This window comes from Lepus europaeus, chromosome 7 (assembly GCF_033115175.1).
Source record: "Lepus europaeus isolate LE1 chromosome 7, mLepTim1.pri, whole genome shotgun sequence".
NCBI lineage: Eukaryota > Metazoa > Chordata > Mammalia > Lagomorpha > Leporidae > Lepus > Lepus europaeus.
The window spans coordinates 114148453-114173506 of NC_084833.1; the positions used below are offsets into that span (position 1 = coordinate 114148453).

A 25054-nucleotide genomic window follows, 5' to 3' on the forward strand; every position below is an offset into this window, starting at 1 on the left:
CTCCTTGGAGGCCGGCGGCCAAGCTTCCTTCCCCTGGTGCTAGAAGTCCTGTGACTTCTTACCAGCTATGAAATGGTAGTGATGAAGGGAGCAAGGGGCCAGGAAAACGTGTCTTCTTCATTGCACTGCCTACTGGAGAGACGAACTGCAAGGGTCATTTCCTGGTTGAGAATGTGGGGCCAAGGAGTCTGTATCCAGGGGAATTCTGTGCTGGGAGCCTCCGGAGGTAACCAAGGTTGAGACTCATATGCTCTGGGGGTGAGAGGAATCGCGCATTGTGGACCAGCAGGTTAAGCAGCCTCTTGCAAAGCCCGTGTCCCAAATCCGAATGCCAATTCGAGTCCCAGCTCCTCTGCTTCCAACCCAGATTTCTGTTAGTGCATCCTGGGAGCACTTGAGCCAATGCTGCCCACATGGGACACCCAGCTGGAGTTCCTGGCTCCTGACTTTGACCTGGCCCAACTTCGGCTGTTTGGACATTTGAGGCGACTGGAAGGTTCTTATTCTCTTACTCTCTCTCTCTCTCTCTCTCTCTCCTCTCTCCTCTCTCTCTCTTTCTGCCTTTCAAGTAGATGAAAATAACCATTCATAAAAATACGCTCTTGGCCGGTGCCGCGGCTCACTAGGCTAATCCTCCGCCTTGCGGCGCCGGCACACCAGGTTCTAGTCCCGGTCGGGGCACCGATCCTGTCCCGGTTGCCCCTCTTCCAGGCCAGCTCTCTGCTGTGGCCAGGGAGTGCAGTGGAGGATGGCCCAAGTCCTTGGGCCCTGCACCCCATGGGAGACCAGGAGAAGCACCTGGCTCCAGCCATCGGATCAGCGCGGTGCGCCGGCCGCAGCGCGCTACCGCGGCGGCCATTGGAGGGTGAACCAACGGCAAAAAAGGAAGACCTTTCTCTCTGTCTCTCTCTCACTGTCCACTCTGCCTGTCAAAAAAAAAAAAAAAAAGAGTAAAAATACGCTCTGAGGGCTGGCGCCGCGGCTCACTAGGCTAATCCTCCACCGGCACACTGGGTTCTAGTCCTGGTCGGGGCGCCGGATTCTGTCCCGGTTGCTCCTCTTCCAGGCCAGCTCTCTGCTGTGGCCCAGGAGTGCAGTGGAGGATGGCCCAAGTGCTTGGGCCCTGCAACCCATGGGAGACCAGGAGAAGCACCTGGCTCCTGCTTTCGGATCAGCGCGGTGCGCCGGCCGCAGCGCGCCAGCAGTGGCGGCCATTGGAGGGTGAACCAACAGCAAAGGAAGACCTTTCTCTCGGTCTCTCTCTCTCACTGTCTAACTCTGTCAAAAAAAGAAAAAAATACACTCTGAGAAGACAGGCCGTGCAGAGGCTAGCCCAGCTGTATTTATTTATTTAGCAAATATTTTGACCTGAATGTAATAAGCACTGTGATAGAGGTACATGAAGAAGACAGGCACAGGGCTGGGTGCAGGGAAACATCTGGAGACCGGAGTCTGAGGGATGAGTGGGTCCTGGCCACCTGGAACAAGGTTCTCAACCCTGGCTGCATATTAGAAGCACCTGGGGGAGCTTTGAAACCTCCAAAGCCCAGGACACAGCCCTGACCAATTGAATTAGAATGCCTGGAGTTGGAAGCCAGGCACCACCATTGGCGATTCCAAAGTGTAGCCAAGGTAGGCACCGCCTGCTATGGTTAATATGTCTCAGGTTTGCAGGGGAATGAGCTACTTGAATGGATGCCAAGTGTTGGTTTTTGGATTTGGGGAATGCATTGAGCTTTCTCATTCACTGTTTCTAGGAAGCCATGAGAACTGCGTTCTGGATTTGGATCTGGGAAGCAGCAGAGGGGGGAGGAGGGAAGGCAGGAAGGGGCCAGGGGAGAGGAGGACTTTGGGGCTGAAGCCGTGAAGCTCTCAGGGACATTGTCACAAATCACACCTCCCTTACTACCAGGACCTCCTGCAGAATTCCCCCAATTCCATGTCTGGAGTCTCCAATAACCCCCAAGGGATTGTGGTCCCAGCCTCAGCGCTCCAGCAGGGCAACATCGCCATGACAACCGTCAACTCACAAGTCGTGTCAGGTCGGTGCAGGGAACGGATGCTGGGGATTGTGGGGAGCACCCTGGTGGAAAAAGGGTGACCCTGGGGGGATGCCAGGGATGGGAGGGGGTGTTTCTGTCAGGGGAGGGGGCTCCCCCACTCAGTTTCTTGACGAAAACATTCTGTAAGTGTGTGTGGTTCACACCAAGACCCGACTGTGATGGTTTAGAACAAGTTGGGTTGAATTCTCATGAGTCCCCCCAAGGACCAAGCAAAGCTATGGTCCCTTCCCTGAAACACGCCCCACCAGACTCTGCTCCCCCTCCCTGCCCACCCCTACAAGTGGAAGGAACACACCTGGATGCCCCCGGGCTCCTGAGAGAGGGTCTCCACGTGCAAGTGCCAAGGAAATCGGGGACCCTGCTTGCCCTCACTCCTCCCGCCCATGGCAGGGGACCCAAAAGCTGGTTGTCTCCTCAGGTGGAGCCTTATACCAACCGGTTACCATGGTAACCTCCCAGGGTCAGGTGGTCACCCAAGCAATCCCCCAGGGAGCCATCCAGCTCCAGAACACGCAGGTGAGTGTGTGTGGTCTGCACACGTGTGCATGGGTACAGGGAGGGTAACTGCAGAAGCTTCTTACCTGCCAGGCGCGCTACCCAAGTAACTCATCCAATCCCCATGAGTCCTCTGAGAGGTATTGTTACTCCTGCCGGACAGATAGAGAGTGGGGTCTTGGGAAGGTTTTGTCAGCTCCAAGAATGTATTGCCTCCTGGGGTTTCCTCAGAGGCTCCTGCACTTCCTAGGCCTGGTCCCCGCCCCAGCACCCTTCCTCAGTGGTGCAGAGCGCACGCACAAAGGAAGAGGGGAGAGGCCCAAAGTCAGAGGCCTGGCATCTGACATTAACCCTGTGGTCTTGGATAAGTCAGCTAACCTCTTCAGACCCCAGAGTTCTTATCCATACAAGGGAGATGAACACCCACTACACCCAGCCCCACCAACCCACGGGGCTGCTGTGAAAGTTACCTACGGCAACGGCTAGGAGATTGCTTTGTAAACCATGGAGTACCACAGAAATGCTAATACCTATTAGCTGGTACAGGGCACATTTCTATCTTCTGCACTGTTTGCATGTCTCCGTTTCCTCTACCTCCTCTCTTGTCTCCTCTTCTCCCTCCCCTCCTCTTCCTCCTCCTCCTCCTTCTCCCCTTCTCTCACCCCAAGGCTCATCTCCATTCTCTAAGGGGCTGGTATGAGATGAGAGGGAAAGGTGACCTCCCCAGGGCCCTACGATTGGGTTGGGAAGGAGGTGGGTGGCCAGCATCTGCCATCACCATGGCAACGGGTCCCTAGCTGCTGCCTCAGGCTGCTGATGCTGATTCTTTCTCCACGTGCCCTGAAGGTTAACCTTGACCTCACCTCCCTCCTGGACAATGAGGATAAGAAGTCCAAGAACAAACGAGGAGTCTTGCCCAAGCACGCCACCAATATAATGCGTTCTTGGCTCTTCCAGCATCTCATGGTGAGTGTGTGTATCCTGGGGTGTGGAGCCACAGCACGGGGTGCTGGGCTCTGCTGTTGTCTCCACAGCGAGAGCTCTCTGATAGGGACAACGCCAGAGGCCAGGGTTTCTCTAGTGTTTGCTGCTGCCTCTGAAAAGTGTGAAAATGGAAGAAGTGACGGGGACAAAATCGTTTACAAGAGTTAAGAACTGGGTGATAATACGATGTGGTGCATCCCACACTTTCCCTGTGGAAGGAACAGGTTAACTCTCTGCCAGAACTCTGGAATCTTAACCCACTGAGGAAGTGTGTGTCCATCTCCCACTGGCTCAGGGCTCCAGGGTAGGGGAGCAGTGACTTTCTCATGTCACTGGCTCAGCTCTATGGTGTAGAGTTGACCACTTTCAGTTGATACTTTTTAAAATGTCACAATACCTTGGATTTAACCGGAGTGTTCATACAGCACCTACTGTATGTGCATAACATCATGGTAGTTATCCATTTGTGTGCAGTGTTAGTTGTAAAAGGCAAGCTTTGGGTTGAATATAGGGAATGACTTCAAAGTGGTAATGCCCTAGCAACAGATTCAAGGTCTTTGGCAATAAATAGAGAGGCTTTGTCTGAGCTGAGTGTGTGTGTGTGTGTGTGTATCCTGGGAGGGGAGGTAGATTCAGTGACCACAAGACAGGCTTCCGGAAGTCAGCACACTCTTGACCTGACAGGTAGCTCATGCGTACACAGCTACAGGACAATTACCAAGGGACAGTGGACACACTGGCCCAAGAACTGTGGGAAGAACCAAGGGCAAGGGAAAATCTTTCTTCAGAGAGAAATAAAACGAAGCATGCAAATTAATTAATCAGCCCAACAGTCCTTTATGTGACATGGGAGAGTGACCAGAAGTCGTGGAGACTAGGCCTCTGCAGATGCACTGTAGTCCTAGGGACTCTGCCTCAGAGGCACTGGCCTGTGTGTCCAGTAGGCAGGGTGGGAAGGACTGCTCTGAGGCTAGAGCTGTGCTCTCCCCACCAGCATCTACCTGATTCTGGGGGCATGGGCTGCCCTGGTGCTTTGCTGTAGATCACTTTGAAAACACTGTTGGTGGGGAGACCTAGAGTTTCCAAATCAGAAAGAAAATTTGGATAGAAAAAGCTGTAAGGTCAAGAGCTAGGTGAGTGCAGTGGGGCAGAGCCTGGGTAATGAAGCCAGGGAACAGGGACAGGTCCCGGCCAGAATTTATAGAGGAATGCCCAGGTCTCCTGCTTGTCCTGGTTTTCCAAACTGTCCAACAGCCAATGAGGATCAAATGGATTCTGTGGTCTCCTGAGCCCGGCATCCACACCACAGCTGCCAGGCCCTCCTCGGGAAGGAATCAGTCTTGTGGGCTGAGCTGTCAAAGCCAAGATCAGGGCGGCTGGGGTGTGCCGGGATAGACACCACTGTGGGAGCAAGGGTGTGGTAGTGAGCTCGTGGGCTTCTGAGGCAGCCAGGCCTGGTTTCACATGCAGGCTTCACCTCTGACCCTGTCAGCTGACCACACCGAGGAAATAGTTGCAAAGACCTGGCGCACAGAGGTGCTGCATTAATACTGTTCTCTTTCCTCCCTGCTGAGGTCTGAATTGGCTTACCCCGACATCACCCATGGTGAGGCTTAATTCACTATATAATGGTTTTGAAAGGTGGGGGGGGGGGGCTCTAAGAGGTGGGGCCCAAGGGGAGGGGGCTGAGACATGACAGTCCTTAGGAAGGGATTAGCATTGGTCTCTTGGAGTCAGCCAGGTGGTTGGGTCTCCCAGGAGTGGGTTAGTTCCCAGAGGAGCAGGTCATCAGAAGAGAGTGAGCCTGGCCCCTCCCTGCTGTCTCGCTTGCCTTCCTCACGCCCTCCCACCATCAGTACAGCAGTATACCATCTGCCACGGGACCCTCTCAAGAACCCACACAGAAGCTGACCCCATGCTCTTGAACTTCTAGAACTGTGAGCTAAATGGACCCCTTTTCTTACGAGAGTCCCCAGCCTCGAGTGTTCTATGATGGCAGCATGGAATGCCAAAGACACTCCCTCACCTCCCACCCCCATGCATTCTGAAGGCTGATGTGAACACACCCCCAGCCTCACTGCTGCAGAGGACACAAGGCAAGTATAGGAGAGAAAGGAGGGTGCAGGCCAGCACCCCCTCACTGACTCCTGTCACCCCACCTCATGGTGCCCATCTCAGCCGCCTCCCGCTGCCCACTTGCAGCTCACCCAAGAGCTAAGTCTTCAGCCCAAACTAGAGACTGACCCAGTGCAGTCCCTCCTGGCTGTGCCTCATCTCTCAATGGACTTCAGTTCATGTCCTGCCCTCTCGGCCCCTTCCTTAAGAACCTCCCTCTGTAGTTCAGGTCTTTTCTTTCCACACCATGGCCCACTGGGACACAAGAAGGCAGAGGGAGGGAGGGGTGAAGAAGAGACAGGAAGTAGGGATGAGGTTGGTTCTGCAGGAAAGACCTGGGACTGTGCAGGGGATTGGTTGAACTGCAGGAGTGGGAGCTTTCCGCCTGCCCTTGTCCACGCACCCCTACTCTCCTCTAGCTCGGGGCACCCTCAGCTGCTAGGGACACGGCACTTCCCACAGGCAGAGTCCCCAGAGCATGCCTTCATCACAGCCGTCTCAAAAGATGAGAAAGAAGTAGCCGCTCAGCCTCCAAAGTCGGAGTTCAGAACTGGCTTGAAGGGGAGGAAGAGAAGGAGGAGAAATCAGGCCACTCTAGGGGAAAAAGCAGACCATGGCAATCCTCTGCATACCAGGGCTGGGTCACTCAGCCTGGGACTAACCCCCGAGCAGCCCAGTTACCCAGGCACACATGGACGCCTCTCCATCCCGGCTTCAGGAAAGAGGCTCTTGGTGATTGGGTGCTGTGGAAAGACGCAGAATTTGCAGGCAGATGGATCAAGGTATGGATCAAGGCTCCCTGCCTCATTACTGTGATGCTGTTTCTTTGAAGAAAAAGATAATACTTCCCATGGTTGTGAAAATTAGAGAACATATATAAAGAACCTAACCTGGGGCAGAGTTAGCACTTCGATAAATTCCCACTGAATTTTCTAGAACAGTAGACCAAGAACAAGTTTTTGAGTCTGTGCATATCTGGGCTATAAGAGTTTAGTCTATTTCTTTCTTCCTAGTGTGCTAGGTGGCACTGTGAATTTGCCAAAGGGTAAGGTCTGGAGTTTCTCCGAAACTCATTTGGTGGTTCTAAGTCACTCTCCTTGCTGCCACTGTTGCTCTGAGGAACATCCTGAGATGCAGTTTTTGAGAAATAACCCTGTGGCAGCACCGAACATGGAGACAGTAGCTGTTCAATGTTAGGGAAGAAGGGTAGAGAAGGCCTGAAAGACAGACCTCTGTATACTCTGGGTGTCCCCCCATCCAGTGCAAGTGGGACAACAATTCCTTTATTGGTTAATTGGAAAATTGATTTAAAAAATAAAAAGAGAACAGTGAGGGCGGGTATTATGGTGCAGTGGGTTAAGCCACCACGTGGGGTGCCTGGGATCAAGTCCTGCCTCTGCCCCTGATTCAGCTTCCTGCTACCACGCACCCTAATGATGTCCCAAGTACTTGGGTCCCTATAGCCCACATGGAAGATCCAGATGGAGATCCTGGCTTCTGGCTTTAGCCTGGGCCAACCCTGGCTGTTATGGACATTTGATGAGTGAATCTGTGGATGGAAAGTCTCTCTATCACTCTCTCTCTCTTTCATTTCTCCATGTGTCACTCTGCCTTTCAAATAAATTAAAATAAATAAACTTTAAGAAAAGGAAGAGCCATTCAAAAGATACATTTTATATTAGTTCAAAAGATTTATAGAAATGAAGAATTTTCTAAAACTTCATGGCAAGTGTGTATTATAAAAAAACTGTACATGAATTTGAAAAACTTTTTCACCAAAGTAAACTTATGTTTCTTAAATATTTATTTACTTATTTGAAAGACAGGGGCCTGGCACTGTGGCGTAGTAGGCTAAGCCTCCGCCTGTGGCACCCCGTATGGGTGCCAGTTCATCTCCCAGCTACTCCTCTTCTGATCCAGCTCTCTGCTATGGCCTGGGAAAGCCATGGAAGATGGCCCAGATGCTTTTGTCCCTGCACCCACGTGGGAGACCCAGAGGAAGCTCCTGGCTCCTGACCTTGGATCAGTCCAGCTCCGGACATTGCAGCCATTTGGAGAGTGAACCAGTGAATGGAAGACCTTTCTCTCTATTTCTCCCTCTCTATCTGTAACTCTGCCTCTCAAATAAATAAATAAAATCTAAGAAAAGAATGAAAGAAAAATAAAGTTATCTCTTAAAAAAAAGTATTTGAAAGGCAGAATGACAGAGAGGGAGAGACAGAGCGAGAGCTTCTATCTGCTGTTCACTCTCCAGGTGGCTGTAATATGCAGGGCTGGACCAGGCTAAAGACAGGACCCAGGAAATCCATCCAGGTCTCCCACAGGGATCACAGGGGCCCAAGGACTTGGGCCATCTTCTGCTTTTCCAGGTTCATTATCAGGGAGCTGGATTAGAAGCAGCACAGGCAGGACTCCAATCCAGCACTCCGATATGGGAGGCCAGCATCACAAATGGCGACTTAACCCACTGTGCCACAATGCTGGCCCTAAGTAAGCTTGTCTTTTAATTCAGTTTCTCCACAGACTTTTTGTAATACCCTTGTATATTCGTCTCCTAATCTTTGATGCAGGGCCAAGGTCTTTTTCTGATTACAGTTTGTCATTTTACTTGCATAACCCTCTCCTACAATATAAAGTCTACAAAACTTAAAATGGAATAAGAACTTTGACATTTGGAAGCTAATCTGGCGACAGAACCTTACTGGGTTTTTATTATGTATTCCAATATTTTACATTTGTTTTTCTTTATCTATTCAGCATTTTTAAGCAAATTTGAGCCTTAAGTCTTTCCACGGCTTTCTATCAAGTCTTCTTAGCAACATTAACTCTTTTTGCACTCACATTTCGTTGGTTTGCAGAATAGTTCATTAAATTACATAATTACAATAATATAGGTCATTGGCATAAACCGTTCCAAATACAAACACTGCTGACTTTCTGACACCCGGGCACCTTGGCTGATGAACACTCCACAAAGCAGCCCCTTCATCTCAAGCACCCAGGCTCTAATGGATGGCAGTTCTGGTTTGCAAAAAAGAAATTGGTAAAATCTGCAAACTTGCTAAACGGAGACCGGATCTGAGCACTCCTGTAGTCAGTACTGGTTTTCCTGCTGTCTTCTTCCTCTCTGGCACAAGTTACGATTCTTTGATTCCTTTTGTCCTGTATCAGAGGCCTCTTGTCATTTCTACTGTTCTGTGGCATTAGCAGCTGCAGAAATGTGTGCAGATGATAGAAAGCTCCTGAGACAGAGGTTAAATCCCAGATCCTTTTTGCTGTTAGGCTGCAGTGCAGTTGGGATGGTTTCATCCATTAGCCGCTTGCTTCCGAGTCCCTGAAGAATCCAGTGACATTTTCTTGCTATTGCATTTTGGCTGCAAGAGGCTAACCTCCTGCTGGAAGCAGTCATTCCATGGCAAGCCCAGATCACATGGAAAACCTGGCAGAGGCTCCTCCCTGCTGAGGGTGGAGAGGCACTGAATGGAGGTGGGGGTGCTGCTGTTCTTCCCAGCTTCCACTCCCATCCCCTGAGCTCTGGGTCCCAGAGTCACCCTAACCAGCCAAGTGATTCTGTTCATCTCTACCCCCAAAATGTGACAGTTCTCCAGGCTTCTGTGCCCCAAGCTTGTGAGCAACGTTACAGATTCTTCTCTGGGTGCGAGAAGGTCCTGGAGAAGACACCAGCCCCGCAGGCCCTGCCAGCTACCCAGGGAGCCACTTCTGCATTAACCAGGGCAGTGTGCCAGACCCTGTGCTGAGAATGTGAAAGCTTCATCTCATTGATCCACCCAAGCACCCTGGGAGGTACACACTACTGTTACCCTCGTTTCACCAGCTACAAAACTGAGACTCGAAGAGAGCAGCACATTTCACACAGATAAGAAGGCCACCTGGGATTTGAACCCAGATCTGTGTGACTCAAGGCTCTTTTTAAAAAAAAAAAAAAAAAGATTTGTTTATTTATTTGAAAGACAGAGTTGCAGAGAAGCAGAGGCTGAGAGAAAGAGAGGTCTTCCATCTGCTGGTTCACTCCTCAGATGGCCGCGACAGAGGGTGCTGAGCCAATCCGAAGCCAGGAGCCAGGAGCTTCTTCCAGGTCTTCCGTGGGTGCAGGGGCCTAAGGACTTGGGCCATATTCTACTGCTTTCCTAGGCCATAGCAGAGAGCTGGATTGGAAGTGGAGGAGCCAGGACTCAAACCAGCACCCTTATGGGATGCCGGTGCCGCAGGTGCGCCACAGCGCCGGCCCCGGCTGTTATCTTTTATCCACTGAGCCCTTCTGCCTCTACGTGGACCCAGGAAACCACAAATATCCCTGAGCTCCCACGCGAAGTTCAGGGACAGCAGAGGAGCGCTTCCACCTGCGGCAGTGCTCCATCCTGGGAGAGGTATAGGATTTGTAGACAGCCCGCCCCAGCTTTCAGATCTTCACAGTGACACAGTCTTGGGACCTCTGCCGCCACCCTCTTCTTCGTCCATCTCCCTCATCAGCCCAGTGTGACACCAAGGCCAGGCCCAGCTGTTCCCTGCTCTCTGCCATCCCTGACCCCAGCCACCCAGCCTTGCAGAGCTCCAGGCCCTCTAATGTACTCCGCTGTGGTCACAGAAGCTGAGCACATGGAAGACACCAGGGGCTTTCACTCTATGACTTTTTAAATTGAAACATAATTCACATACCATAAAATTCACCCTTTTAAGCTGTACAACTCAGTGGGTTTTAGTATATTGACAATGTTGTGCAGTCATCACCACCATCTGATGCTAGAGTAGTTTCATTACTCCCAAGAGAAATCCCATGCCCATTTGCCATCAGTCCCCAGCCTCCAATCACGCACATTCTGTCTCCATGGATTTGCCCGTTCCAGACCATTCACGTGAATGCATGGTCCCTTGTGTCTGTCTGGCTTTTCTCACCTGACGTCATGTCTTCAAGGGTCATCCACATTTTAGCATCAATCAGTACTCCATTCCATCTCATGGCTGAATACTATTCCATTGCGTGGATGTACCGCAGCGGCTTCTCCATTCATCAGTTGATGGACAGGGGAGCTACTTCTACCGTTCGGCTCAGGAATGATGCTGCTGTGAGCATTCGTGTACTCCACACGGTTCCGAGCCCCTCAGTATCTTAGAGTCCTCATCAGCTTCCCAGTCCTCCCTCTCCGCCTCTTCCCCAACAGCCCCAGAGCCTCACATGCTGGCCTCACTCCCACTGGGGGAAACAGATCTGCTGTACACCCAGGTACAGCCTGTGCCCTGCACGGGGCTCCCAGCCAAGGAGGGCATACGAGGGTGGGGGCCAGGCAGGTGCCTCTGCACCGTGGTGTTGCCTTTAGCCACTCCACGGTCTCTGCGTGCCTGCCCACCTCCCCTGTGCCAGCCTTGGGTTCCATCTTAAAGAAATTATATAGTTCTTTCCCTGTCAAAGACTACTGACAGATTTGAACATGACATATGGGTCCCTATATCAGACACCACGTGGTACCCCAGACTGATGTACAATTTCTGCGTATCAGATAAAAAAAAATTCTAAATGGAGTTTTGAAAAAAGAGAGAGGAAGGAAGGAAGAAAAAAGACCCATTTCCAGAATCCACCTGCACACTCTCCTTAGAAATGGCACACTTGCTGACAACAGAAACAATGCAGGCTATGGCAGGGACACGCAGCTGGTGAGAGGACCCGGGTTTGAGTTCCACTGCCCCCTCCACCTTGCTATAGGACCTGGGGTAAGGCCCTCAGTGGGCCTCAGTTTCCTCTGCTGTAGAATGGGTTCGCTATATCCAGCTTGGAGGGCTGTTGTGAGGATGGATTTCGACAACTGGTGTGAAGGTACCTTGTCCTGACATGGGCACAGTCACTGCCAAAATGTCTCCAGCCGCACCCCAGGAGTCCCCTACTTCTGCTCTTCCTTGGAAAACGCTGAGAAAAACCTCACAGCTTTCAGGAAATCTGTGAAGGAAAGTGTGAACCCCTCAAAAGCAAGCAAATGGCTTAGGGAGACTGCCCCACCTCGTTCCAGGATATCTGACCCCCTACTTCTCCCTCGGATTTCCCCGCCGTGTCTGAAATGCCACTAATCAGATAGCCATTGTGAATCACTCCATCCCTGTGAACACAGATGCTTGTAACAAGGCCATTATCCGTCCACAGTGCAGTCTGAACTAGTTCAGAAGCTTGCTTTTCTACTCCCACTCAGCTGAAATCAGCCTCACGGGAAGAATGCCTGAGCTTGGTGGTGGTGGAAGATAAAGATTAGAACACGTTTTAACTCAACACATTGAGGAGGCAAGACGGAGACGTTCTAGCTGCTGTTCTAAACCCTCCAGGCCCCTATCTCTTGCGGATCTGATGGAAGCTTTATTCACATCGTGGTGAGCACAGTTTCAGGGGAGTTGACCCCCAGGTTCAGAATGATGCCTGGGATATGACTCAAGCACCCTGGAGTGTGTGAGGCACTGGGAATTGTCACCAGGGCATGAGAAGGAGCCCTTGATGTCATACCCATCTCAGAGTGTTACCTGGATCCTGTTCTTCCTCTTGAAAAGAGGAGAGGGCTTTTGCTTGTCTTTCCTGAGCCCTGTGGACCCCTCCTCACTTGAACACTTGGCCTTTAACCAAACTGGTCTTTAGTGCTAGCCGGGAAAACTACTTGGTTTTAAAATAACTTGTTTCTATGGGAAAATGTGACCTCAGTTCCAAATAACCTACCTATTCACTAACACCTAAGTCCCAGGTATGACACATGATTTCAGCACTCAGGGGGCTGATCATTTAATTAGGGGAAAAAATTATAGACGTACGTAAAGCTAGAGAGGTCAACCCATGATGTAATCGCGTGCTATTAGACAAACACAGACACCCAAGGGGGTTAGAGGACTCGGTGCAGGCGAGAGGCGTTCTGCCATCTGTGCTGGGCACAGACTTCTAGAATGGTGTGTCCAGGGCTGGGCGTCAGGTTGCAAAAGGTCTTTTTACAGTCGTGTCCAGAGAAGGGCAGCCAGGAGGGGAAATGTTTGTCCAAGTGGCTGTCACAGGAAGCATGTCGCAAGAGGAATGGAGACGGGAATGGGGAGTTTGCCCCGTGGGGAAGAGAACTGAAGGAAGCCTGTTCCTTTAAGATGCGTGGTGTAGTGTGAGCAGCACGGGCTTTGACTACAGGCAGACCTGGAATTGGTCACTGCTCCATATTTTCCTTGCTGTATGACCTCAGACCGATCAATTAATTTCTCTGTAGTTCACTTCCTCTTCATGAAGTGGAGCTGGCAATCACTGCCTCTGGTGATGATGATCGATAGTTTGTCATAAGCTCAGAGCCCAGCAGATGAGCTGCTCAGGGTGAAAGATCCAGGGGCCGAATCCCACTGCGATCTGTCCTTTGCTACTTGGATAGCCCAGGCCTGGATTTGTTTTGGTTTGGTTTTAATTGGTATTTATTTGTTATTTGGTATTGGGATTTATTTATCTCAAGGCACAGAGAGACAAAGAGAGGGTTCCCATCCACTGATTCACTCTCCCAGATGCCTGTGACAATTGGGGCTGGGCTAAAGCTGAAATCTGGGAATGCAATCCAGGTCTTTCATGTGGATGACAGGACCCCAGTTACTTGAGCCATCACCTGCTGACTCCCACATTTACACTAGCAAGAAGCTGGAATCAGGGGCAGAACTGGGACTCAACCCTAGGCACTGTGATATAGGACCCAGGCATCTTAACTGCTGGACTTAACAACTCCAGAGTCCAGCTTTTTTTAACCTCTGAGCTCAGTTTTCTCGTGGGTGAAATGAGAATAATGATGCCTACTTCCTAGTTGCCTTGAGAATTCAGTGAGGAAACCTATCAAGAACCTCAGCAGGGGGCTCTGCCACTGTCACTGTCCCACCACAGTCAGCCGAGCCCTGCAGGTGTCCTGCAAGTGTGGGTGACCATGGTCACCAGATGTCAGGCAGGCCTGTGTGCAACTCCACAGGACTCTGGTTGGTTGAGCAGGGAGGCAGACTTGAGTTCAGCAGAAACACCGTCCTTCTAACCATGGGAGCAGGAGTGACCCAGTGATGGTGGCGCTGCAGCGATGATCAGCCTACATTTTGGGGGGACAGCTCACATAGGACATGCTGGGAAACCCACCAGGTTGCTTGCGGATGGAGATCAGCCAGGGCACTTTCATTGCCCGAAGCCACACCCATCTGAGGACATCACCGTCTCTACATACCTGTACCTTACTTGGGCTACACTGGACGAAAGGGGTCTGTCCTATAGGAGAGACTGGATACAGGGGCCTTTAGGGCTCTGCACAACTTGGAGATGTCAGTTAGTAGCGTCTGGTGGAGGAACTGACATTTGGGCTGTGACTTAAGGATGGCCAGGATTTAGGATTGGGAAGAAAGAGAAGGAGCGGTCATTGGATGACAGCTCCCACATGATCAATGCTCTGTGATTCTTGCTGACCAAAAGCATGGACCCCTCCCTCCCCTGTGTTCTGGTCATGAGATCCTCTGTACCCCTTGTTCTCACCCTTGGCACAAGGGGACCCAGGTGGCCGCCTATCACAGCTCTAACCGTCTTCCTCCCAGATGCTGCTCAGGTACTTACACCTGCGGGGCTTTGGTGGAAGGCACAGCAGGAGGCTGGATGTCCGGCCAGCTGTGGTCTTGGCTGCGTTCAGTTGTGAGGCCTCTGATTCCTGCCTATGACTTGAGACTTCTTCCAGTCTCCTTTATTGTACAAATATAGGGAGAAGCTGCTGACTCCCCGGGAAGGATGGCAGAGTGTTGGAGGTGTGCCCCGGTGCAGCTGCAGTACCACGGTGTGTGCCTCCCTGGCAGTGGGTCTCCATCTGAGACTGGGCCTTGTGGACCCCTGGCAAGTCAGCCACAGGGTTGGATGGGTGAGCTGAGATGAGAGGGGCTATGAGAGACCCCTGGGTTGCACAGAGCCCCAGGACACCCTGCAGGAGTCAGAAGGTCTCAAAGATTCTGCCCAAAAATAGCCCTGGGAGATTTACCCTCACAGCACCCCCCAAGTGGTAGCCAGGTGGTGGTGGGGGGGAAACGCCCACCCTTTGTGCACAGCGTGCAGGAAACAGAGGCCACCGTAAAGAAGGGGCACATTTACACACACACAGAGGGGCTGCAGGAGGACCCCTGCCATCTGCCAGCAAGCAGCCCAGGGCTTTTCCGGAGACAATGCCATGAGCAGCAAGCCAAAGGTTAACACCGAGTGTGCCAAGCTCTGCTCTGAGTACCACTCAAACATGAACGCATTTAACTCTTACAGCAGCGTGAGGCAGGTGGGAGGGCTCCCCCAGTTTACAGAAGAGGAAACTTGCCCGAGGTCCCGAGCTGGTGCTCCACCCTGGCGGGATTCCACCAGGCAATCCGGCTGCAGAAGCTGTGTCTTCACCTCCCTCTCACAGCACTGCCTCCAAGACCCTGCTAGTGGGCCTTGATGGATTCCTCCCACATAGAGTTCCTGGGGGTTCTGGACCCCCTTTTTCCCCTTCACACTCATGGACACGTGCAAAGGACATGGTGAGAAGCACCAGTGACCCCTGAGACCCCTCATCCACCCATTCAACAAATCCGTGCTGAACCCTTACCACGTACCAGGCATCGTCCTCAATGGTGATGAGGTGCGGGGAAAAAAGCAAGACACGGTCCTTTGTTCTATGGGGGCAACGGACAACTCAACAGCTCACGCTGGCCGTGTGAGTGGTCCCAGCCAGGGCCAGCTCTCAGAGCCTGTATGAGGGACATCCAGATGGGCTTGACTTCAGCAGGGGTGGAGGTAGAGAGAGATGAAGAGAGGCTGGACTGTGGGAAGCATGGGTCAAAATGGAACCATTTCGAGAGAGAGAGAACATTTTGAGGGTGCAGTAGGGTGAAGAGTGAGCCAGCAGAAGATTTTCCCAGTGGAAAACCACACGGCAATAAAGACGAATTGTGATGGGCACACAGAGCAGCTGCATGGGGGTGATTCCCTGTCTCTAAGATTCAAAGACCAGGAAAAAAGTAAGCCCTCATGTCGAAGGGTGGAACACAAGCCCTAAGACTGTAAAGAAAAAGCAAAAAAAAGTAATCAGCCTACAAGTCAGGTCTCCTGGGGAGGTGCTAGCGTCACCCTATTCCTTGCCCTGGTTACTTGGGGGTGCGCTTGCTGTGACAATAGGTGAGGCTACGCTTTGTCTTTTCTCTTTGTACTTCTCTGAGGGTGCTCCATTCTAAAGGAGGGCAAGGATAAGAAGCAGAGAGAGAATGAGAGAATGGCAGGTCTGGACGAGGGCGGGTACGGATAGAAAGAGGAGTCTTGGGTGACATTCGCTTCTCTTCATTCTCACAGGCCTGCCTTTGCCCTGTGAGCCTTCCTGGGGTCAGGATGCAGGCCACCATCCCTGGCATCTTAGCTGGGACAAAATGTGGCTGTGGCAGGGCCCCTACTCTGCCGCCTGCCTCCTCCAGGTGGCCTCTGTCTCTCCTGAGCAGTGCCATGCCTGAAGAGTGATGGCCCACAGCCGGCCGCAGCCCCACGCAGGTCAGAGAGGAAAGGGGGGGGGGGGGTCCAGGGTGGCACTGGTGATGGCAGGCGATGGACGTGGGAGGCCATCGTCCAGCAGCAGCTCAGGTTGTACGGACACCAACAGGCACCAACCGCTCCCTGTGCCATGTGGCTCTTGGAGACCCGACCGGCCTCAAGGTGAAATTTGCACAGGCCAAGAGCTGGGAGGACAATTGCAGCGTGGGTTCTGAGTGAAAGGAGTGGCCAGGGACCTCGGGATCAGCACTGGTTGAGCTTCTTGCTGACAGGAAGACCGTGATAGGACTCACTCCTCAGAGATGTTTTCAGGGTCCATTGTGCACAGATGAGACTGAGTGTCAGAGAGAGAGGGGAGGGGGCTTAGTTTATATTTCTTGAGGGCAACACCTGCTGGATGTGAACACACAACTGGCTGCTGTGGAGACTGCGAATGTTCAGCCAGATGGTTGCCTTCAGTCCATGGTGCAGAGTGAACCAATGGAACCTACGTGCCTCCCTTGCATCGTCTCAGTCACCCCCGAGTCCACGAAGTGGACACTTTCTCACTATTTCTATGTTACGCTAAGGAAGTAAAGGGTGGCAGATGCAAAACAACAAATGGCCAAGGTCATGCGTCTGCTAAGGGGTGAGACGGAACCTGATCCCATCGCCAAAGGCGCTTTGCCACCCAAGAGCACTGCCCAGCCCTATGAGGCTTCAGGCTGGCCCTGAGAAGGATCTCGAATTTTCCAGTGTGTTCTGTACCTCTTTTTAAAGGAAAAATTGTCTTGCAGAAAGCTGCTGTCTAGATGCTTCTAGATGGTCAGAGAGCAGCTACTGTGGCTCAATGGCTTCCCATGATCTCATTGGATTCTTCTTCCCGTCCTTGGCCCCAAGCCTTTCCGATTGTGCTAAAAGTAGCTCTGACCCAGTCGTGGTCTGCCTGGGGGCCAGGACTATTTTGATTTTGTCCTCAGAAGTCATGTGGTCTGAGGCGTATGCATGCTGCACTGCTCCCATGAGCACTCAGATGTGGTGCCAGCAATAGTCTGGCCGACACACCTGTTCCCAAAGCTGAGCTAAATGCTGCCACTCACCCCACAGCCTCCACCATGGGCCTCCTGGGATGCTGGTCCCAGGATAAGTGGTGGAAACTGGCCCTAGGGGGCAGGAAGGGGGAATGTCCTTATCCACAAGGGAAGAGCTGGCCACTTTTTGGCAATGCTGCCTCTTTTTTTTTTTTTTTTTAATTAATTTATTCGAAAGGCAGAGTTTCAGAGAGGCAGAGGCAGATAGAGAGAGAGGTCATCCATCCTCTGGTTCACTACCCAGATGGCCACAATGGCCGGAGCTGTACTGACCCGAAGCCAGGGGCCAGCAGCATCTTTCAGGTCTCCCACGCTGGTGCAGGGGCCCAAGGACTTGGACCATCTTCCACTGCCTTCTCAGGCCATAGCAGAGAGCTGGATCAGAAGTGGAGCAGCTGGGTCTCGAACCGGCACCCATATAGGATGCCGGCACTACAGGCAGCAGCTCCACCCGGTACGCCACAGTGCCAGCCCCACAACACTAACACTGCCTCTTAAAGATCTCCACTAGTCAGGAGGCATGTTCATTTGCATATTCATGGCATTCACTCAGGCTGGTGTCCCTCCGGTTCCCTGCACCAGAAGCCTCTTATACACAGCAATCAGCACCCTCCCAAGGAACGCTGGAGAATTTCCTTGAACAGTGGGAAAGATCCGCCTCTGACATTGGTGCCCCGGTGCCTGACTCCTGCCTGGAAAACCATCCCCTCTGTTCTCCCACATGGCAGGGCTGTTCCTCAGAGTCCAGCCGAAGCCCCCCTTCCCTTGGGACGCCAGCCTACCTTGGCCGGTCCAGCCTACTCTTCTCTCATCATCCATGCCTTAGCACAGACCGCCCGTTAGTGGGGTTCTGGGATTTTTTTCCATTCCACCCACGCTGTGAGCTCAGACATGTTTCCCTCGCTGGCATCCAGGACGCCGCAGGCACCAGCACCTGTGAGTGGATGACCCAGCATGGGCAGCAAGATCAGCCTTGCTCAGAGGCCCAGGAACAAGTTTGAATCTGCTTCCTGTGCTTGTTCACCCATCTGCTCGCGCAGCATGGTTGCACATGATTGCCTGTCACCAGTCTGGATGCTGGAGACACGATGCAACGCACGGCCTCCAGGGTCAGTGCAGCTGTTCAGAGACCGAGGGACTACCTCTGCCCCCGGGACTTGGGAGAGGCCTCCCTGAGGATTTGGCCTGTGATGGGTTCTTTTTTTAAAGATTTATTTATTTATTTATTTGAAAGTCAGAGTTACACAGAGAGAGAAGGAGCGGCAGAGAGAGAGGTCTTCTATCCGGTGGTTCACTCCCTAGATGGCCACAACGGCCGGAGCTGCGCTGATCCGATGCCAAGAGCCAGGAGCTTCCTCCAGGTCTCTCATGCAGATGCGGGGGGGCCCAAGGACCTGGGCCATCTTCCACTGCTTTCCCAGGCCATAGCAGAGAGCTGGATCGGAAGTGGAGCAGCCGGGACTCAAACAGGTGTCCATAAGGGATGCTGGCACTGCAGGCGGCAGCTTTATCCGCTACACCACAGTGCCGGCCCCCTGTAATGGGGTCTTCACAGTAGTTGGGACAGGCCTGCAGTTAGGAAGAGAGAAAGGACACTCTGGCAGAGGGAACAGTACAATCAAGAGTATGAACACACAGAGGAGCCTACGGGGGCCTCGGCGGGCCAAAAAGCCACCATGGTTTTGCCATATTTTGTTCACAGGCTGGCTGGCCCTGCTGTGATCCCTGTTGTGAACAGGGGGTGCAGTGAGGCCTGTGGCCCCCCACTCCCAGTCCCAGAAGACATCAGAACTCCCAGCGTCCCCACCTTTCCAACCCATGGGGCTTGCAATCTCTCCTCCCAGCCTCCCTCTGCTCCTTCCCAATTAGAATGAAATTGGCTCCTGAAGCACTGACGTGCTTCCCTTCTTGTTAGAATCTTAATATTGCATGAATCACAAGTCCCAGCTGCCCCGGCGTGGCGTCAGGGTCAGAGGTGTGAATTAAAACAACACACGGTCCTGATTGCTGCAGGCGGGGGAGGCTGAGGCCAACGGAGCAGGTTGCTTCCCTTTGTCACCGGTAATGAGAGTCTTCCCAAGGCTTTGATCTCAAGCCTTTCCCTGGAGAGCTTTAAACACCTTGAGGCAGCCACCACCCCCATAACAACAGTGTGAGGAGCTCCCTTTCACTGAGCCCTTTACAGGTGCGATTTCATTTCATCATCACACGACTTTCTGATGCGTGGTTCAGTGGCATGCCCAAGGTCTCAGTGCAAGTCATGATGAGACAAACTCCCCGCCCCCAAGCACCACTTCCTAAAGCCACACCCAGAGAAGGCGTCGTCCTGGTGTGAAGATGCTGCAAGGCCTGGTCCTCTGCCCTTTGATCCCCCAGGCTCCCCTAGCTTCAGCGACAAAGCTCCGACCCATCCAGGTGCTCACCACGCCCACTGCATGCTCACTGGGTGCCAAGCACCCTGCTGAGGCCTACGAAAGACAGAGACACACAGGCCCAGTTACCAGGTGGCTCACCCTTCTTCCCCGCCCTGCCACCCCAGTGGGACCAGGAACTTCTGCCCACTGCCACCCAAAACATTCCCCTGCTTTAATGCGACCTGTTTGGTCTTCCCCATGCGCTAGCCAACACCCATTTTCCCTTGGTCTGAGCTTCCACGGTGTTCATTCCCCAAACCACAGCATCGATCTTTGTTCTTGCCTTCGCTCAGCTGTCGTTTGTGTAGCATTCGAATGCGGAAGGTGCTAGAACACATTATAAGTGTGCATTGCATCCTGTCAAAGCACAGTCTAAGAGAGGGAGCAAACCTGTCGCCTGCACAATGACTGGTGGGGCTGAGAGACACCTGCACCACTCACTCACCTCCACAGAAACACCACTCAGTCTTGTGAGGCAGGGGGAAGAAGGCAGGGCCACAGGCAGAAAAACTATGATGGTGCTGCCTGGCATCTGGTGACCCGGAGCAGTCATCCGCTGTCTCCCTCTGCAGAGTGGGAATGACAGGCCCACGTGGCAGTCTTCCGAAGTTTTAATGACACACTTTTTCAAATGAAACTAAATGCACGCAAACATGTCTCAGGTTATAAATATCGTACAGGGAGTAGTTAGCTTTGTGTTTGTTTTCTGTCTCCTGGGAATGCCTAGCATGAATCTGGGCACATAGTAGGTGGTCAATAAGTATCAGTTCATTTAAAAAGAATTGAATTATTCTCTCTCTCTCTCTCTCTGTCTCACACACACACACACACACACACACACCTTAACACCTGTGTGCTTCCAAGACTACTGTACATCTTAACCTGACCATGCCTACCTTGCCTGTCCTGACTTGAGGACCAAGTGAGAAGGATGCAGGTGTACCTTGGATGCTATCAATACTGACATGTACTGACCTTGAGAAACCACTCTGGCCCCCCTGTGGTGGGAATGGGAACCTTGATGTGGGGGGCCAGCCCTACCCCGGTTCCTCTTAAGGGACACTTGCCCCAGGTTGGGCTCACAAACCACTCGGGCTGCCTGGCCCAGGACACTGCCACTGATGTGGATGTGGCCCCCAGGGGCAGCAGGCTACCACATGCCCTCCCTCATTAGCCCTGCCCCTCTCGTTTCAGCACCCCTACCCCACAGAGGATGAGAAGAGACAGATCGCAGCCCAGACAAACCTCACCCTTCTGCAAGTAAACAACTGGTGAGTTGGCGTCACCCGCCCACAGGGCATGCAGAGCAGGGAAGAGAGAGACCAAGTGCCCACCTGGCTCAGCCTCAGCCCAGCCACAGGCCAGCCCTCCCCTATGGACCAGAGACAGAAAACAGCTTCGCTGGCCCTGTGCAGCTACTCAGCGCCCTCTGCTGGTAAATGTGTCACGCACATCCCTGGAAGCTTTTGGCTGGGTGGAAAAGCAGAAAAACCTGAGCAGCCAGCCTTAGCACGCTGCCGAAACAGACAGGAACACGCGCATCTGTGGAGCAGAGGAGCTGCCAGCAGTCATCTGGTCTACTCCACCTGGCTGCAAACTGAAACTAAAACTTTCTGCAAAGCTGGGAGGAGGAGGGACAGAGAGTCACCTTTGTGACCACACAGGGGTTTCTGCTGTTTCCTTCTGTTTCTGGCTGGGCTGTCAAAGGGAACCAACTCTGGCTGGATGGGAGGGGGCCCCGACATGAGTCCCCCCCCCCCCATCTAGAGAGAAGTCAGAAGTTGATGCTTGTGGGGATTTTTGTTCCCTTAGAGTTGTCACCCAGCACCGAGGGATTCCATGAGCTCCTCGGTAGCCAGGGCCCCGTCAGAATCCCCATCTGTTCTGTCTCATGGTCCAGGAGCCGCTGAGCCCTCTCTGCCTGTCCTAGCAACACCACCCACCCAACGACTAACCAGTCTCCACCCTTACTCCCCGGGCAGGTTCATCAATGCCCGAAGGCGCATCCTGCAGCCCATGCTTGATGCCAGCAACCCAGACCCTGCCCCCAAAGCCAAGAAGATCAAGTCTCAGCACCGGCCCACCCAAAGATTCTGGCCCAACTCCATTGCTGCGGGCGTGCTGCAGCAGCAGGGTGGGGCCCCGGGGACGAACCCTGACGGTAAGCGCCAGGCTGAGGACAGCCCAGATGGGGCCCCGGGGTGGGGCAGGCACACCCAGAGCTCCCGCAGGGCAGGCTGAGCAAAGACTCAAGGGCTGACCATCTTCTCCCCTAAGCCCCAGTCGCTGCTCCGTCCCCGCGTCTGCCCTTCCATGACTTCCGTCAAAGCCTGAAAGAGGGGGCTGGTTATGTACACACTTTAAGGAGCCAAAAGCAACCTGCCAAAGATGAGGGGGAACCAGTGGTCAGCTGAGTCGACGCCTGCTCAGCAGAGCCCCCCTCCTCGCTCCCACAGAGCTCCTCAGTGCCAGTCGGCCTCAGCACAGCTCCCGAGAGCCAAGGCCATCTATAAATACCGAGGCAGGCAGCTGGCCACGAACAGAGGCCAGGAGGAGCCCTCGTTTCCCCAGCCTCCCCATCATGCCCCCCTTATATGCGTTCCTAACTGCCGATAGCCTAGTGCATGGGAAACCCTTCAACCAGCTTGGCGTGCAGGGCCAGCTCCGTGTGGGCTGTGGGGTGGAGGGAGGCGTGCCTGCATGTGTGATACTGTCTTCATGCATACGTGTACGAATATGGCCTTTTACAGGCTCCTCTGGGATGGGCTGTCTTCTTGCACTGTAGAGTGGAAATAAACATTTTGGGGACAGGACCGACCTGGGAGGGAATCCTAACTCTGTCATCTCTGACTGTTGTCTGGAGTTAAGGGCCCACCTGTCTGAGACTCAGTGCGACTCAGTTTTCTCCTGTCTAGAATGGGGATAAGAATTCCTGACTTAAAGAACTGTTAGGAAGTCCTAATGCGCACAACGTATTTTCACAGAAGATGCTCAGTAGATGGTAGCTGGGTCACCTCTTGGGATGGGACAGGGAGCGGTTGCTGAGTGGGAGGCTCCATGCCAGGAAACTGAGCAGCTTAGGCCACTGTGGCCTCAGAAGCAAGGAGCTCAGCACCCCACAAGCCATTCATGCCAGCCCGTCCGACAGCGATGTGGCCAGGCCTGACTCACAGCCTCTGTGTGGCCCTGACGCTTGCCCTCTCTCATGCAGGTTCTATCAACCTGGACAACCTGCAGTCCCTATCCTCAGACAATGCCACCATGGCCATGCAGCAGGCCATGATGGCTGCACATGATGACTCATTGGATGGGACAGAGGAAGAGGACGAGGATGAGATGGAAGAGGAGGAAGAGGAGGAGGAGTTGGAGGAGGAGGCCGACGAGCTGCAGACGACAAACGTCAGCGACCTGGGCTTGGAACACAGTGACTCCCTGGAGTAGCCGGGCAGCCCGGATAGCACTGGTCGCTGAGCAGGACAGGAGTGCCGTCAGGGGGGCTTTAGGGTGGGGGGGAGGGGGACACGGGCAGGCAGCACCGAGGAAGCTGGGCCCTGGCTTCCCCAAATCAGCAGCTTGAAGAAAGGCAAGGGGAGGCACCTGCGCCTTCCCAACCACGGAGCTTCAATGAGCACCCAGCCCCGCTTCCTGAGGCCGCGCCGTCCAGCAGCCTGCTCGGGAGGACAGGCTTGAGATCTGGACTCATCGGACCCCTGGGACAGATGGCACCCTCGGGCTCCCCCACGGAAGGGCTTGAGTTGTTTACAAGCCCTGCACTGTGAGGCGGGTTGGTGCTGTTCACAGAGTGAGCCCTGCCAGGGGACAGATAGACTTAGGAGGAAAGGGACAGACAAGGCGCTCTGGGTTCCACCCCCAGAAGCCTCTCAGCTTCTGACAGACATTCGCGGGTGGGAAGGAGCCCAAAGCATGGCCGGAGGAGTGGGAGGGCCTGAGGTACCTTGTCCTGAAGATCAGGTGGAACCTGGATCCCTTCAGCCTCTGACTCATCCCTCCAAGGCCCCCTCGTTGGGCACAGCAACCATGGACATGGGAGAGAGGGATGGGAGCCAGTGGAGCCTCCTTCTCTCTCCCTTAGAAACAGATTTTGGTCTGGGGAGCCCAAGTGGCAGGAGGTTAAGAGGAGTCCCTTCGCCTGGGTCGGCTCCAGAAACCGAGGAGTTGGCGGTGCCTGGGCTGGGGGCCCTATCAAGGTGGCTCTGGGGACCCCAGCTGTCCCTCGCTGGTCGCAGAACTCAGCTCCTGGCACAACAGGACCGTGGTGTCTTACCCTAGACTTTCCACCCCTCCACAGACCTGCCGAGAAGGTACAGTCAGGGTGGCTTGGACTCCAGCTCCGTCGGCCTCCAGGCTCCCGTCAGAAACAGTGGAAAGAATCATCTAACCCAATGGGAGCCAGGGGTTGGAGGAGGTGCTACACCCCTCTCCTCCCACATCCAAAACGGGAGAGGGGACAGGCAGAGCAATGGCACCTGAGAGTGTGCAGTGCTGCCCACCCCCACCTGCCTTGCCGTCCCACACACCACGCACAGCGCCATGGGAACTGGGGCTCCTGGGAGGAGGCGGCTCTCCACCGCCTGCCCTAACACAACCCTCCCACCCCAACCTCCAGCCTCCTGCACCCGGCACCCCCTCCTCCGGTTCCCTTCCACCCTGTGGCTGTGAATGATGAGGCTGACCACACGTGTGTTTTCCATGGGATTTAATTTAATGGACGTGCAGTTTCATTTGTAAATCATGCATTAGCCATGCCCTCCAGTGACGGGATGTGAGTGGCCCCCCCGCTCCCCTGGAGGGGACCCTTGGGACCCTCTGGGGAGTCCCTTCCTCTACCTGGTTGGGGAGGAGCAAAAGGACGGTCGCTTTCCTGAGGTCTCCCTGAAATGAATGTATTTCTCCCCTAAAAGAGCTGATATTTAATGTTTTAATAGGGATTTTTGAGAAACAAATAACCTTATTTATAATCTGGGTGATTCGATCATTTTTTACTCCCTTTTGATGCCATAGGTCAAAGGAAGTCTAGCTTTTTTGGCGTGAGACTTTTGCAACGGTGCAGTGGGATAAAACACATTTCCTCTTCTGGCTCAGTTTTCTTGAAACACACACACACACACACACACGCTTTGACAGGCGTCCCGCCCGGCACAGGCACACCTGCACACAGGTGCCCACGTCTCTTCTTCCCAGCCCCTCCACCTGCTGAATGTTATGCAACCTCCTTCTGATGTATCCACCAAACCAGTACTGAATGTGGCCGAGAAGTTTTCAGTAAATCTTATTACCTACCATATCGCTCCTCCTATTTTTCAAATATCTTGTTCGCCGTTGGGTGCACACTCCTCTTTTTCTGTGGTTGCTGTAGCAGCCCCC

At 53.3% G+C, this 25054-nt stretch overlaps 1 protein-coding gene across 5 annotated transcripts in view; it reads left to right on the forward strand.

Annotated features, from left to right (window-relative positions):
* PKNOX2 (PBX/knotted 1 homeobox 2) overlaps positions 1-23156 on the forward strand; it is a 268446-nt gene extending 245290 nt beyond the window's left edge. For 4 of the 5 annotated variants that reach the window (XM_062197279.1, XM_062197278.1, XM_062197281.1 and 1 more), the window contains 6 exons: positions 1913-2042; positions 2482-2579; positions 3405-3524; positions 20864-20940; positions 21652-21830; positions 22881-23156. In XM_062197279.1, coding sequence (XP_062053263.1) covers positions 1913-2042; positions 2482-2579; positions 3405-3524; positions 20864-20940; positions 21652-21830; positions 22881-23110 — 834 coding nt within the window. In that variant the 3' untranslated portion in view covers positions 23111-23156. The remainder of the gene's footprint in view (positions 1-1912; positions 2043-2481; positions 2580-3404; positions 3525-20863; positions 20941-21651; positions 21831-22880) is intronic. The other variant, XM_062197282.1, reaches the window with a different exon arrangement.
* Positions 23157-25054: the final 1898 nt, after the last annotated feature.